The 12330-nt window shown below is 27.2% G+C and overlaps 2 protein-coding genes across 2 annotated transcripts; one reads left to right on the top strand and one right to left on the bottom strand.

The window, feature by feature from the left end:
* The first annotated feature begins 1711 nt into the window (after positions 1-1711).
* On the top strand, positions 1712-2259 carry LOC114178786 (endochitinase B-like). The gene is made up of 2 exons (XM_085670461.1): positions 1712-1827; positions 1875-2259. The coding sequence occupies exons 1-2, from the start codon at positions 1712-1714 to the stop codon at positions 2257-2259; spliced, it is 501 nt and encodes a 166-aa protein (XP_085526587.1).
* Positions 2260-7889: 5630 nt separating this feature from the next.
* LOC114178783 (endochitinase-like) lies at positions 7890-9265 on the bottom strand. The gene is made up of 3 exons (XM_028064874.2): positions 8789-9265; positions 8518-8665; positions 7890-8402 (listed from the first exon to the last, which is right to left on the bottom strand). Exons 1-3 carry the CDS (start codon positions 9237-9239, stop codon positions 8033-8035), a joined length of 969 nt encoding a protein of 322 aa, XP_027920675.1. The 5' UTR covers positions 9240-9265; the 3' UTR covers positions 7890-8032.
* Positions 9266-12330: the final 3065 nt, after the last annotated feature.

The raw sequence follows: 12330 nt of genomic DNA, 5'->3' as shown, positions 1-12330 counted from the left end.
TTCTTATATTTTTATATTAAAATAATAATAATAGAAAAAAAAAACTACCATTACAATTACGGTGAGTTTGTATTTTTATTTCAAAAGGCTACTTCACATTCAATAAGGGGGCCAACACTTCTCATTCTTCCACATGTCACATTCTATCAATCTTCATCTTTCTAAATCTTTAAAGACTTAAATATACATTTGGTTTTTGTTTTTTTTTCGTTTTTATTCAATTTGATCTTTATTTTCGTTTTATATTTAATTAGGTTCTTATTTTCGTCAAATTTTGGTCAATTTAATTATTTTTAATAACGGTGTTTAAAAAGTTAACATTTTTTAACAATACATGTCACGTGTTAGGTCTTGGTTTTTTATTTTATTTTCTATTTTATTTTTTAATTTTTTTAATTTTTTTTAATTTTTTTAATTTCATAAAAATTGTCCATGTGTCAATTCATAATAGTGCCACATGTCAATTTGTGGTTGTATTATTAATTTTTGTTTAATTTAGTCCAAATATTTGTTATTTTTGTGCAATTCAGTCTCTATATTCGTTATTTTTGTTTAATTTAGTCTTAATTTTGGTTTAAAATAAAACAATTTTTTCTCTTTCAAGTTGAGACCAAATTTAATATTTTATGAATATTATATATATATATATATATATATATATATATTTAAAATTGATATTATTATTAGTTATTTTTAAAAATCAATTATAAATTATTATATTTAATTATAAATTGAATATAATTGTTATATTCAATTATTAAATAGAATATAATTATTTAAAATATTATTAAAATATAATTACTAAATGTTTTGATAAATATATAGTAACATTTGTAAAATTGACATTTAAATATAAAATATTTAATATTTTTATTTCATTTTAGATATTAAATTAAAATCTAAAATATTTTATATTTAAATGTTAATTTTATAAATATTAGTTACTTTTCTTAAATATTTCTAATATTTTTAAATATCAATTTTAGAAGTATTAGTATTTTAGAATATAAATATTAGAAAAAAAAATTTAACCAAAATTAAGATGAAAATGAAAAAAAATAAGAAATATAAGGACTAAATTGAACACAAATAACGAATATAGAAACTAAATTGTTCAAACAAAATAACACAATCACAAACTGATACGTGGGCAATTTTTTAAAAATTTTAAAAATTTTAAAAAATTTTAAAAAAAATGAAGAGAAAATAAGAAACATCATGAGCTAATCCTGTTTAAAAACGTTAACTATGTAAACACTGTTAGTAAAAAGGATCAAATTAACCAAAATTTGATGAAGATGGAGACCTAATTGAACACAAAACGAAAATGATGACCAAATTAAATAAAAACAACGAAAATAGGGAATAAATGTATATTTAATCCTTGTATTTATAAAGAAAAAAAAAAGTAAAAGTTAATGAAAAGTATCGTGTGTAAACAAATTTTACGTGTAAAAATATCAATTATTTAGAGCCTTTTGATTTTTCAACATAATTTTGTCCGTAGTCTCGTCTAGGAGTCAACTTCTTAAGTATTACACATGTATGCATTCACAAAGTCACGTAGACAATATTAAGATAACAAGACGAACAGCAGCCAATTTTGAAAAGAAAAAGCGTTCGAAATTAAATTCTCTCATCACAGTTCATCAATAAATATCTGGATCGATGGTCGTAACGAAACGTATCATTCACCGTTTCTTTCTTAACAATGGGTGACATGAAACTGTGTTCTTTGATGCTATGCATGTTGGTGGCGATGCTGATGGTTGGGGCCAAAGCGCAACGATGCGGTAGAGAAGGTGGTGGAGCATTGTGCGGAAATGGGTTATGTTAACTTTTACTCTAAAAGAATTTTTGCATGGTGTGAACAGCAACTACAATTATGGGCTAGCTGGTAGAGAACTTGGATTGGATTTGACGAATGATCCGGATCTAGTGGGAAGAGACAGTGTTGTGGCGTTTAAAACAGCCATATGGTTTTGGATGAGGGCACAAGGAAACAAGCCATCGTGCCATGATGTCATTATCGGAGCATGGAAGCCATGTACTTTTGACGAGAAACCGTGGCGGCTTCCCGGGTATGGTGTCATCACCAACATAATCACCGGCAGACTGGAATGTGGGCGTGGCCCGGATCCTCGGGTCGAAAGTCGGATCGAATTCTACAAGAGGTACTGTCTCGGTGTGAGTCCAGGAGACGATTTGGACTGCAGCAATCAAGCCCCATCTTATTTTAATTGTACCGTCATATTTTGACATTCGACAAATTTTACACACATCTTCTTCTTTATAAATATTAAAAATTTTAAATGAGTTAACTGGTTTTCAAAAAATCATTTTCCATTTTAATTACTCGTGTATGTATCTTCATATACTTCCATCTTATATGTGATAAATAAAAACACCTTCAGTGAATAATTCCAATTTTATTGCGAATTAAAGAAGTTCCTTTTGTTACATTGTTTCAGTAAAAGTTAATTTAAATATATTTTGGCTGTTTTAATCTTGTTTTTTTGTAATATATTTGTTTATGGATTGTTGATAAATTGTTTTCCATTTAGTTGAAAAAAAATCTTTGATGAAAGTAACGACAAAAGTTCATATTCATGTTTAGAAAAATAACATTGTAGCATGATTTTGTACACGAGTAAGGAAAAAAATATTAATCTATTATAATATAAGAAAAATTTGATACTTAATATAAGAAAGGAAATATTAAAAAATTAACTTTGTATCCATATTTATTTTGTTAACCTGTATTATAAATCATTTTTTTTTATTAGTTAACATTTTTAATTACCTTTATATATTTATTTTTCCGGTTACATGTTCATAATAATTTAATTTACTCTTTTATTAGTTTATTTTATTTTTATAAAAATATATTCTACTTTTACTTTTATTTTTTAAAATAATATTATTTCAAAAAATTACATATTTACTCTTTTATCCATTTATTTCTTTTAGAATATAAATTAATATTATAATATAAATAATATTTGTGTTAATTGTGAATTTACTTTTAACCTACATTAGTTGAAATAAATATTACAAATAAATAAGGTTAATATTCTTTACTCATCTCCTTTTATCTCCTTTATAAAGACTTATAATTTTTATATATATTTATCTTTATCTCATCTTGTCAATTTTTTTTTGTCTATTTTTTGTATAAGATTTTTTTTTAATTAGTGCATTAGAACCGGCCATAGTTGAGACTACATTAAATAAACCTTAAAATTATAAATACAAAACATCAACTTGGTTACTTGGTTGAGAGTGAAATGCTAATCAATGTCATAAAGAGACTCAATATCCTAAAGGCATAATTAATGTATAATTAATGATATTTGATTTTATTATTTTAATATTAAAGATCGAAATAATTAATTCTATTAATTAAAATAATATAAATTTATATAACAGATTTTATAAAGACAAAAATGTCCTTTGTAATTTTCAAACAATATTTCTTTCGCAAAATAAACATTTCAAAATTTTTAAGGTCTTTACTAAAATGTAAGAAAAAATATCTCTCTAACAATTGAAGAGTCTATTAGTAGAAACTTGAAACATTTCAAATGTACAATATTTTAATTTTTACACAAAAAAAAAACAATTTCTTTAAAATTTATAATTTTTTTTTAAATTCTTCTACGGTGAAATATTGCACTTTTATATGAAGAAATTGTCTCTTTCTTTATAATATATTTTGTCACTCCTTCAAATTAATCTTATTTTTTTACATTGTATTTTAATTTTTAGCAACACTAAAATACAGTTATTTCATTATTTAATTATTTTTTTTATTTTTTATAGGTGTGCATCAAAGAAATGATTAATTATAATTGTACATCATTTATAAACATTTTTGTACTCTAAATAATCTAAACAAAGTAAAATTGAATTAATGATGAGAAGGTCAAAATTAATTTAATATTATAGCTAACTATGCACTTTTTTATAAAATATAATACTTATTAATTATCTTTAATCAATATTTTTAAGACACTAGTTAACAAACTCTAAAATTAATTTAAAACTTAGTAAGAAAGTAGAGTTGGCTTAGTCATTGATAACTAGAATCAACTTTCAAAAGTCAATACCAAATAGATTAGCGTCCATAGTTTTAAAGTTTACTATAAATGACTAAAATTCAACACTATTAAATCATTGATTTATAAGAGTCAACTACTTAATTATTATTAAAGATCTCATATTATAAAAAATAATTAAACTATAATATATAGAATGCATGCCTCACTTACTCTTACAAGATAATATTGTACTACCAACCCACAAATATATTGAATAAAAACATAAAAACTGATATTGGACTACCGACCCACAAATATCTTGAATAAAAAAAAATGGAAATGACAATAAAAAGGGAAAACTAAGTGAGTATTAAAATGGTTGTTGTAATACGATATTTTAACTAAAATAAGCAAACGTTTAAGTTGTTTTAGATTTTCACTAAAAATAATACATGTTTTATTATGCCTTCGTGATGGGCCTTAACTAGCATAATGGATCATAAGTTCTTGTACATTTTAGGTTATTTCTTTCTGCACCTCCACGTGTTTTAAAAACTTTTACTCCTTTTTTATTTTAAGTTCCAGAATACACAATCTAAAAATATTTCAGAATGTAAATTTCAGAAATTAAAAATAATTTTTGGATTGTAAAATTGAGAAACCAAATGAATTCCAAACTTTACAATCCAAAAGAAAAGATAACATGAGAAATAAATCGCAAATTCCAATCCTTTTAACAGTTCTAAAAAAAAAAATAATGATATGTAAAATGGAGAAAGGAGAAGAGAATATATACAAGAGAAGCGTGGCCTACTCACTGTCACTAGACCTAACAGAATAACAGAAAAGAAGATCGGAGCCCTGCTATACGAGAGCGCTGAGCGAAAGAGGATTATGAGACTTGACTGTTATTTTGAGAGTTTACAAGGCTTCTGAGATGTAGAATCTGAAATTTAGGTTTTCAGATAATTTGGAAGATTTTTTAAAAGGTATTTTTGACTCCCGGATTCTATAATCCGATAAGGATAAAGTTAGCAATTTTATATTTATGGTGGTGCAAGAAGAAAAGTATGGTGTTGAAAAACATATTACCCTCCGTTTTACCGCACCTTTTAAGGTTGCTTCTTCCCTCGACTTCTTTTTTTTCTTCTGCACCCCACAAAACCCCACAAAAGTTTGTACTTCCAACACAATTCATTAAAAATATAATAAAAACCTTTGCACCTCCTTAATTTAAATACTTTTTTAAATTTGATGTTCTATAGTGTATTTTTAGATCCACACTGAGTGTTCCGAAAGAAATTTTTGGATTCAAAAATACTTTTTAAAACATTTATTTCAAAAAGAAAAATTATATTCTGAAGCACCAATTCAAAATACAAAATATTTTTATAGAATAAGTGTTTCAGAAGTCAATTCCGAATCCAAAAACATATCTTGAAACACCTGTTTTGGAATTTTTTTTATTCCAGGATGACTTTTCTCAAAGGTATTTCTAGCCAAAAGTAATTTTCAAAACAGACATTCCAGAATATAAAAAGAAATTCTGAATATGGGTTCCATAATATATTTTTAGATCCAAAAATGACTTACAAAACCCTAGCGAAAACTTTTTTTTTATTCCGAATTGTGTTTTTTAGTTTGAAATGTATTTTTGGATCCAAAAATATCTTACAAAATTCGGTTTAAAGTATTTGAAATATTTTTTCGAAATGAGTGTTCTATAAGATATTTTTAAATTTGAAAATATGTTTTGGAACAATCATTTCGAAAGTATTTTTCCTGTGTTTTTCTTCTTCCATGTGAAACTCAACATTCCTACTCCTCTTCTTGACTAATTCAAGGTGAATGTGAGCACATGTATTGAACAAAACCTAACGCTAGGAAAAAGGTGCGTTCCGAAAAGGTGAATCCGGGATGCGTGCGCCCAATTTAAAGGTCTTTATCTTCACTTAATATCATTGTGTTGGGTTTGTATACAAAATGCTAGCTTGCCTGAACGAGCAGTGCATAAGGAGACATGGTGCAGGTGACGCATGGTGTTGAGGAGAGAGGAGAGGGGAACAGGGAAGGAGCAAAGGGTAGAGAGAGGGAGGTGCCACAGAAATGGAGATTTCAAATTAGAGACAAAAGCAACGGAAGAAAGTCAACTTATATTATTAATCCAAAAATAGACATTTAAAAAATGACGGGTGCAGAAAGAAAATATTGAGTTCCGGAAGTGGTAGCCCTTTTTAAGTCATTTTTTTCTACTTTTATATATATATATTCCATGTTCTCTTAAATTTCATAACATTTAAATGACTAAATATGCGAATAAGCTGTCTGCTTGGAAATTGTATGTTAAACATTAAAGTGAATAATAATACAATATATTTTTAAGTTAATAATGAATTTTCAATAATATAATGAAATATAAAATGTTTTGTTCTACCATTACACATATTATAAAATACTATTGATGGAGGCAAAATTTTCTTGATTTAAACTTGCGTGTTACGGTGATGATCATGCGATTATTTTGTCTACACTTGAATCGACATGCCTATGTGTGAGACGACCTTTTACAAGTGACTACTACTATTCAACGACGTGACGTGTAAGTAATTCTTGAAAGACCAACACTATATTAACAAAAGTCTTTTCAGATATGCTATAATTTTTATGGTTGTCCCTCGTATTTATCTTTTTGATTATGATATTGCTTGACTTGGGTAGTCAATGGAACTTGTGACCACTAGCAATAGAGAAAAATCGACTGTATTTTCCACTTTTAGTTCAGAATATCTTCTTAAGTGAATTTCAATTGCTAGCTTCAATGAAAACTATATGAGTTTTGTTGGACTTCCTATTTTGAGATAATAATTCACGTTCCAGATATAAAATTATTACTTGAAGATATGTTAATGCTCCACATTATAATATTTAAATTTGATTTGAAATTTGATTTGGTTTGTGTTTTTAAGGCACTAGTTAAGAAATTAGAGAGAGATTTTGTTTTCTAAAATTGTAATATTAAAAATTATAAAAAAGTGTAATTATATGCATCTCGATAAAATCATTCTGTTTTCTATTATTTACCTGTGTGTCAAGACATTTGTTAAAATGTTAGTTACAACACAATAATTTAAGGAAATGCTAATAGTTTTGATATATTTCATAATTTTATATCATTTAAGAATTAAGATTAATAATAATTTAAACACGCTTTTTTATATAATTATTTTCAATGCCTTTAAAAATCAATATTGTCATGGAATAGTTTAAAGTTGAGTCGAAGAACAATTGAAATATATGTAACTTTTTCTATCCTTAATTTGCGTTTGGATGAGAGGATAAATTTCATGAAAGTGAAATAATACAATTTGAAAATTAGTGTTTATTTTTCGTAATTTTTTATCATTATCCTGGTCAATGAGATTAGAGATACCGAAATACTATATAACATTGTTATGAAAATAAGTATTAAATATGATTTTTTGTATGTTTTTATTTTTTTAACTTTTAGTAAAAATTAAAATTAATCTACTTTTAAAAATTTGGTATGATTTAGTCATTTCATTTTAAAAATGGATGAATTTAGTTATTTTAATCAAATTTTATTAAATATGTTTCAAACCCATTTCATAATAGTATTTCATTTGTTTATATTATTTAATACATCTTCACTTTAATATTAGCTAAAAAAACATATTTGATACATCTAATTTATTTTGAGTGTATGTCTATTATGAATTCCAATGTAAAAAAGTAGATTTATTTGATTTCACACCGTAACTTATTAAGTATCTAGTTTTCATGATTTAAGGATGAAGGTGATGTTTGCTAAAACCCTTATTCATAAGCAACTTTTTATGATAAAATATGATAAAACTAAACATTTTTATTTAATCAAGATGATGGGAACTTATTTAGCAATAAGGTTCCCCTTACATGTAGATCATTCCAAGTCCATTATTACACGCAACATATGCTCTATATAAACCATTTGCTTAAGCAAATGGCCTTTGGCCGTTACAATCTAAGTTGCCACCGGTGTTTATTCCCATCAGTTGACAGTACCTTTGGTAGAACCCGATCCGACTTTGGACCCGATCATCCTGCCCATGCCCGCATTCAATCCCGCCATTGATTATGTTGGTGATCACACCGAACCCGGGAACCCGACCCGCTGAAGTGTCTGCACTAGACGGTGTCCATCTTCCGGTGATCACAGCATGGCTTGATGGCTTGTTTGATTGTGCAGTCATCCAAAACCACAGGGCTGTTTTGAAAGACACAGTTGCATCTGTGGCCACTAGATCCGGATTGTTTGTCAAATCTAGATTTAGTGCGCTACCCGCTTGTCCATAGTTGTAGTTGCTGTTAAAACGGGTCAACATGAACCGCATTAATCAGTCATAATGCTATATAGAGATCATGCAGAAGTGTGGTTGAAGGTATTGAAATGATAGCGAAGTTAATAATAATAACTTACTGTGTGAGTTGAATTGGTCCTCGTCCATAATACTTTTTACCAGCAGCACATGGCCATCCTCCACCGTCACAATAAACACCCTGGTTTTGTTCATTGATAAAACAGTAACCCCACGCGTATGGACCATCTGGTGCACTCGGCCACCCTCCTACGCAAACCAAAACATTCAATTAATGTGCTCAATAAATTCATGTACTGGTTTTCCCTTACTATATGTATCAAGAAATTTAAAGTGTGAAATCATAGTTATGCAATGAAATTATGTTGGAACCTGTGGTTTCGTGAGAAGTTTGGGCCAAGAAAGCAGCAATCTCTTTCTTGCGAGTGTTGTCATCACCGGTTGTGCCAAAGCCACTGAAAGAGCGAGCAGCGGCAATGAAAGCGTTATAAGTGTAGAATCCGCGCCCAGCGCAGCGTCCATCGTTTCTGTATTTAAGCATTTGATCGAAGAGAGAAGAGCTAATGAGTGTGGTGATGTCACCACCGGTGCTAGGTGTTGGAGTTGAGGGTGTAGGTGTAGGTTTGGGTCCAGATTTACACTGACTCTGGCAACCTTCTCCGCAATAAGAATCTGTGTCACCACACCACCCAAATTTGCTGCAACATAACCCATTTGGGCACAGTGCTCCACCAGCTTGGTTACCACACTGTTCTGCTGTGGCACCATGCACGAATGCTAGCAACAAGCATAGCATCAAAGAAGAGAGTTTCATGGTACCCATTTTTCTTAAGAGAATATGATCTCTTGCTATAGAATGATGAAGATATTTATAACTGAGCTTTGATGAGAGTAATTTTTATTTATTTATTTTTACTTAGTTTTCAAAATTGGCTGCTGCTTCACTTTGCTATTTTGTCCACCACCATTTGCGGGGTATATTATATCTTAGTTGGAGTATGATATTTTGACATTTGTTTTTTAATAAAATTTGTTTTTCAATTAAATTTTTGTTTTTATTTTTCAAGTCTCATCCAACTTTTTATTTATTTATTAAGTGTGTATTATTAAAAGTTTATCAGCACAAACATCATTACAAAATATTTTTTCATCTTTATCTTTGACGACGTAAGTCATGAAATTTACTGTATAATTATTACTAACGATGTGTCTATTCTATCAGATATTATTGGATAAATTTAATATGATGTTAACACTAACGGTGTTTAACCAAAAGAAGTCAATCGATCTTTTATTTTGAGGAGACAAAATATGGTCATTGTTTGAATGTCCTTCCACTTTCACCCGTATTTTTCTTATTCATACAGTAACAGTCTTTTCTGGATCTACTTTTAAATTATTTTTACTGTAGTTTATGAACAAATGAATATAGATATTCGGTCAACGCAGACAATGAAAAGTTTACATCGGTGGAATAACTTTATAAAATGTATTTTATATACCAATTATTATCATCATAAGCAACGGAGAAAGTCATGGTTAAAACTATAATTCACGTAAAAATTTATATTTTTTATAATATAATCTGTAGTATACACAAATCCTCACCTATTAAATTGAAAAAACAAAACCCTAAATAAATATTTAGTCATATTTGTTATTGAAATAATAACAATAAAAACTCTGGAAAGATCAAGTCATTGTAAACAAATATAAATTTAATATATAACTAATACCTAAAACCAAACTATGAAAACCACAATTCTAAATCACATAAGTTAAGATTCTGCTGAACTCTTTGTATTGCTTTGTTATTCAATTTTTAAAATATGTTAATGTGAATGTATTAAAATAGATATTAATATATTTTAAAACATTAATTGTTAGTTGTTAGTTATCTTACTTTTTCAAATTGTTAGTAAGAGGAATCAAACCCATAATCTTTCTTTCCCTTTCTTCTAAGAATTAAATCACGTTATCACTAATATTAATGAACTGTGTTTATAACGTGTATATGCTTTTACATAATAACAAAAAGGTTAAAATACTTTTTTTGTCCCAATTTTGGTCAAGTTTTTTCAAATAAGTCCTAATTTTGGTTTTGTGTTCAAATAAGTCCCAATTTTTGTCAATTTTGTTCAATTGGATCCTTTTTTTCTAACACTGTTTAAATCATTAACAGAACAGTGACTGCCACGTGTCATTTCGTGATTTTTTTGAATTTTTTTATTTTTATTTTTATTTTTTTAAAAAAATTTTAAATTTTTTTAATGTACACGTGTCAATCCAGGAGTGTGCCATGTGTCACTTCGTGGTTTTTTAAAAAAAGTTTTAAATTTTTTTAAATTTTTTTTAAATGTCCACGTGTCAACCGAGTAACGTGCCATGTGTCAAAATTAATGTTCTAAATTCAATTTGGTCCCTATATTTATTATTTTTGTTCAATTAGGTCCAAATTTTTGTTAACATTAACCAATTTGGTCCCTCTCCAAATTAAAACCAAATTTAATTTTTATATTAAAATTCACATTTTTTATTAAATATTTTTATATAATATATTAAAATTCATATCATTATAACTTTGATATAAAAAATAAATTTGGTCACATCTTCGATAGGGATCAAATTGGTTAATGTTAACAAAAATTGGGACCTAATTGAACAAAAATAACAAATATAGTGACCAAATTGAATATAGAATATTGACTTTGATACGTGGCACACTACTGTGTTGACACATGGACATTTAAAAAAAATTCAAAAAAATAAAATAAAAAATTCAAAAAAATCACGAAGTGACACGTGACACGCTCTTGGGTTGACATGTGTACATTTAAAAAAATATTAAAAAATAGTAATAAATAAAAATAAAAATAAAAAAAATTCAAAAAAACTACGAAGTGACACGTGGCAGTCACGGTTCATGGTCGTTAATGATTTAAACGGTGTTAGCAAAAAAAGGACTCAATTGAACAAAATTGACGAAAATTGGGACCTATTTGAACATAAAACCAAAATTAGGACTTATTTGAAAAAACTTGACGAAAATTTGGACTAAAAAGGTATTTTAACCTAACAGAAACTAAAATTTGCAAAAATATGTTATATTTATGAATCGGTTAACATACGTGTAGATAAATTTCTAATTATAGAAGAAATGATAATTTTTATAATAATTTAATATGTTATAATATTGAGGAAAATGTAAATGTGTTATAGATAAGTATAATTTATTCCCTACTACGTGCAAAACTTTTTATAATACTGATGACACGATTAGAGGTTCTTTTTATTTCGTTTCGTGTACTAGTATTTTTAAAAGAAGTCAATGTGAATATGCAAGTAATTTTTCAGTTTTTGTAAGGGTACAAACTTTTATTTTGTTGAGTTTATGAGAATCATCTATACTTTAAAACATGTTTAGAGGAAAAGTTTCAAGAGACTTTTTGTTTAAAAGTAATTCTTCTTTAATTTATCATAACTTTTTGGATCAGAGGGAGGATCGAGTCTTAAAAGAAAACGATCTCCCTACTTATATTTTATCTATTAGTTGCAAAAACGATATTGAGTATTAAAACATAAGGACAAGAAAAAGAAAGAATGGAAAAAAAAATTATGAAGATTTTTAAATCTGTATTTTTTTAACTACAATTTGAAATTTAATAATTTTTATTAATCAAATTATTCTTATAAATGTTATCCTTTCAATTTTTTAAGTTTCTTATAAAAAATAAATTATTTATAAAACTAATTACCTTCTAAAATTTCTCTATCTAAAAACTATTTGAGAGTAAAAAGTCGTGTAAAAGCCTATGCATATTCTAAAGCTAGCAACTAAAGACATGAAAATAGTTAAACTTATTAGTTCTATGTACTCTAATCATTCAAGTGACATAAATTTAATTATTTTGAGA

Source organism: Vigna unguiculata, chromosome 3 (genome assembly GCF_037176805.1).
Source record: "Vigna unguiculata cultivar grain cowpea cultivar isolate G323 ecotype 2 chromosome 3, ASM3717680v1, whole genome shotgun sequence".
NCBI classification, from domain to species: domain Eukaryota; kingdom Viridiplantae; phylum Streptophyta; class Magnoliopsida; order Fabales; family Fabaceae; genus Vigna; species Vigna unguiculata.
This window is presented reverse-complemented; position numbering and strand designations above follow the sequence as displayed.

Excerpts from the sequence above, each read along its gene's own strand:
- LOC114178786 (XM_085670461.1), top strand. The coding sequence starts at position 1,712 with ATGGGTGACATGAAACTGTGTTCTTTGATGCTATGCATGTTGGTGGCG. Across the intron at positions 1,828-1,874 it reads GGAGCATTGTGCGGAAATGG|CAACTACAATTATGGGCTAG; the intron begins GTTATGTTAACT and ends TGGTGTGAACAG.
- LOC114178783 (XM_028064874.2), bottom strand. The coding sequence starts at position 9,239 with ATGGGTACCATGAAACTCTCTTCTTTGATGCTATGCTTGTTGCTAGCA. Across the intron at positions 8,666-8,788 it reads AACTTCTCACGAAACCACAG|GAGGGTGGCCGAGTGCACCA; the intron begins GTTCCAACATAA and ends TGGTTTGCGTAG. Across the intron at positions 8,403-8,517 it reads GGACCAATTCAACTCACACA|CAACTACAACTATGGACAAG; the intron begins GTAAGTTATTAT and ends CCGTTTTAACAG.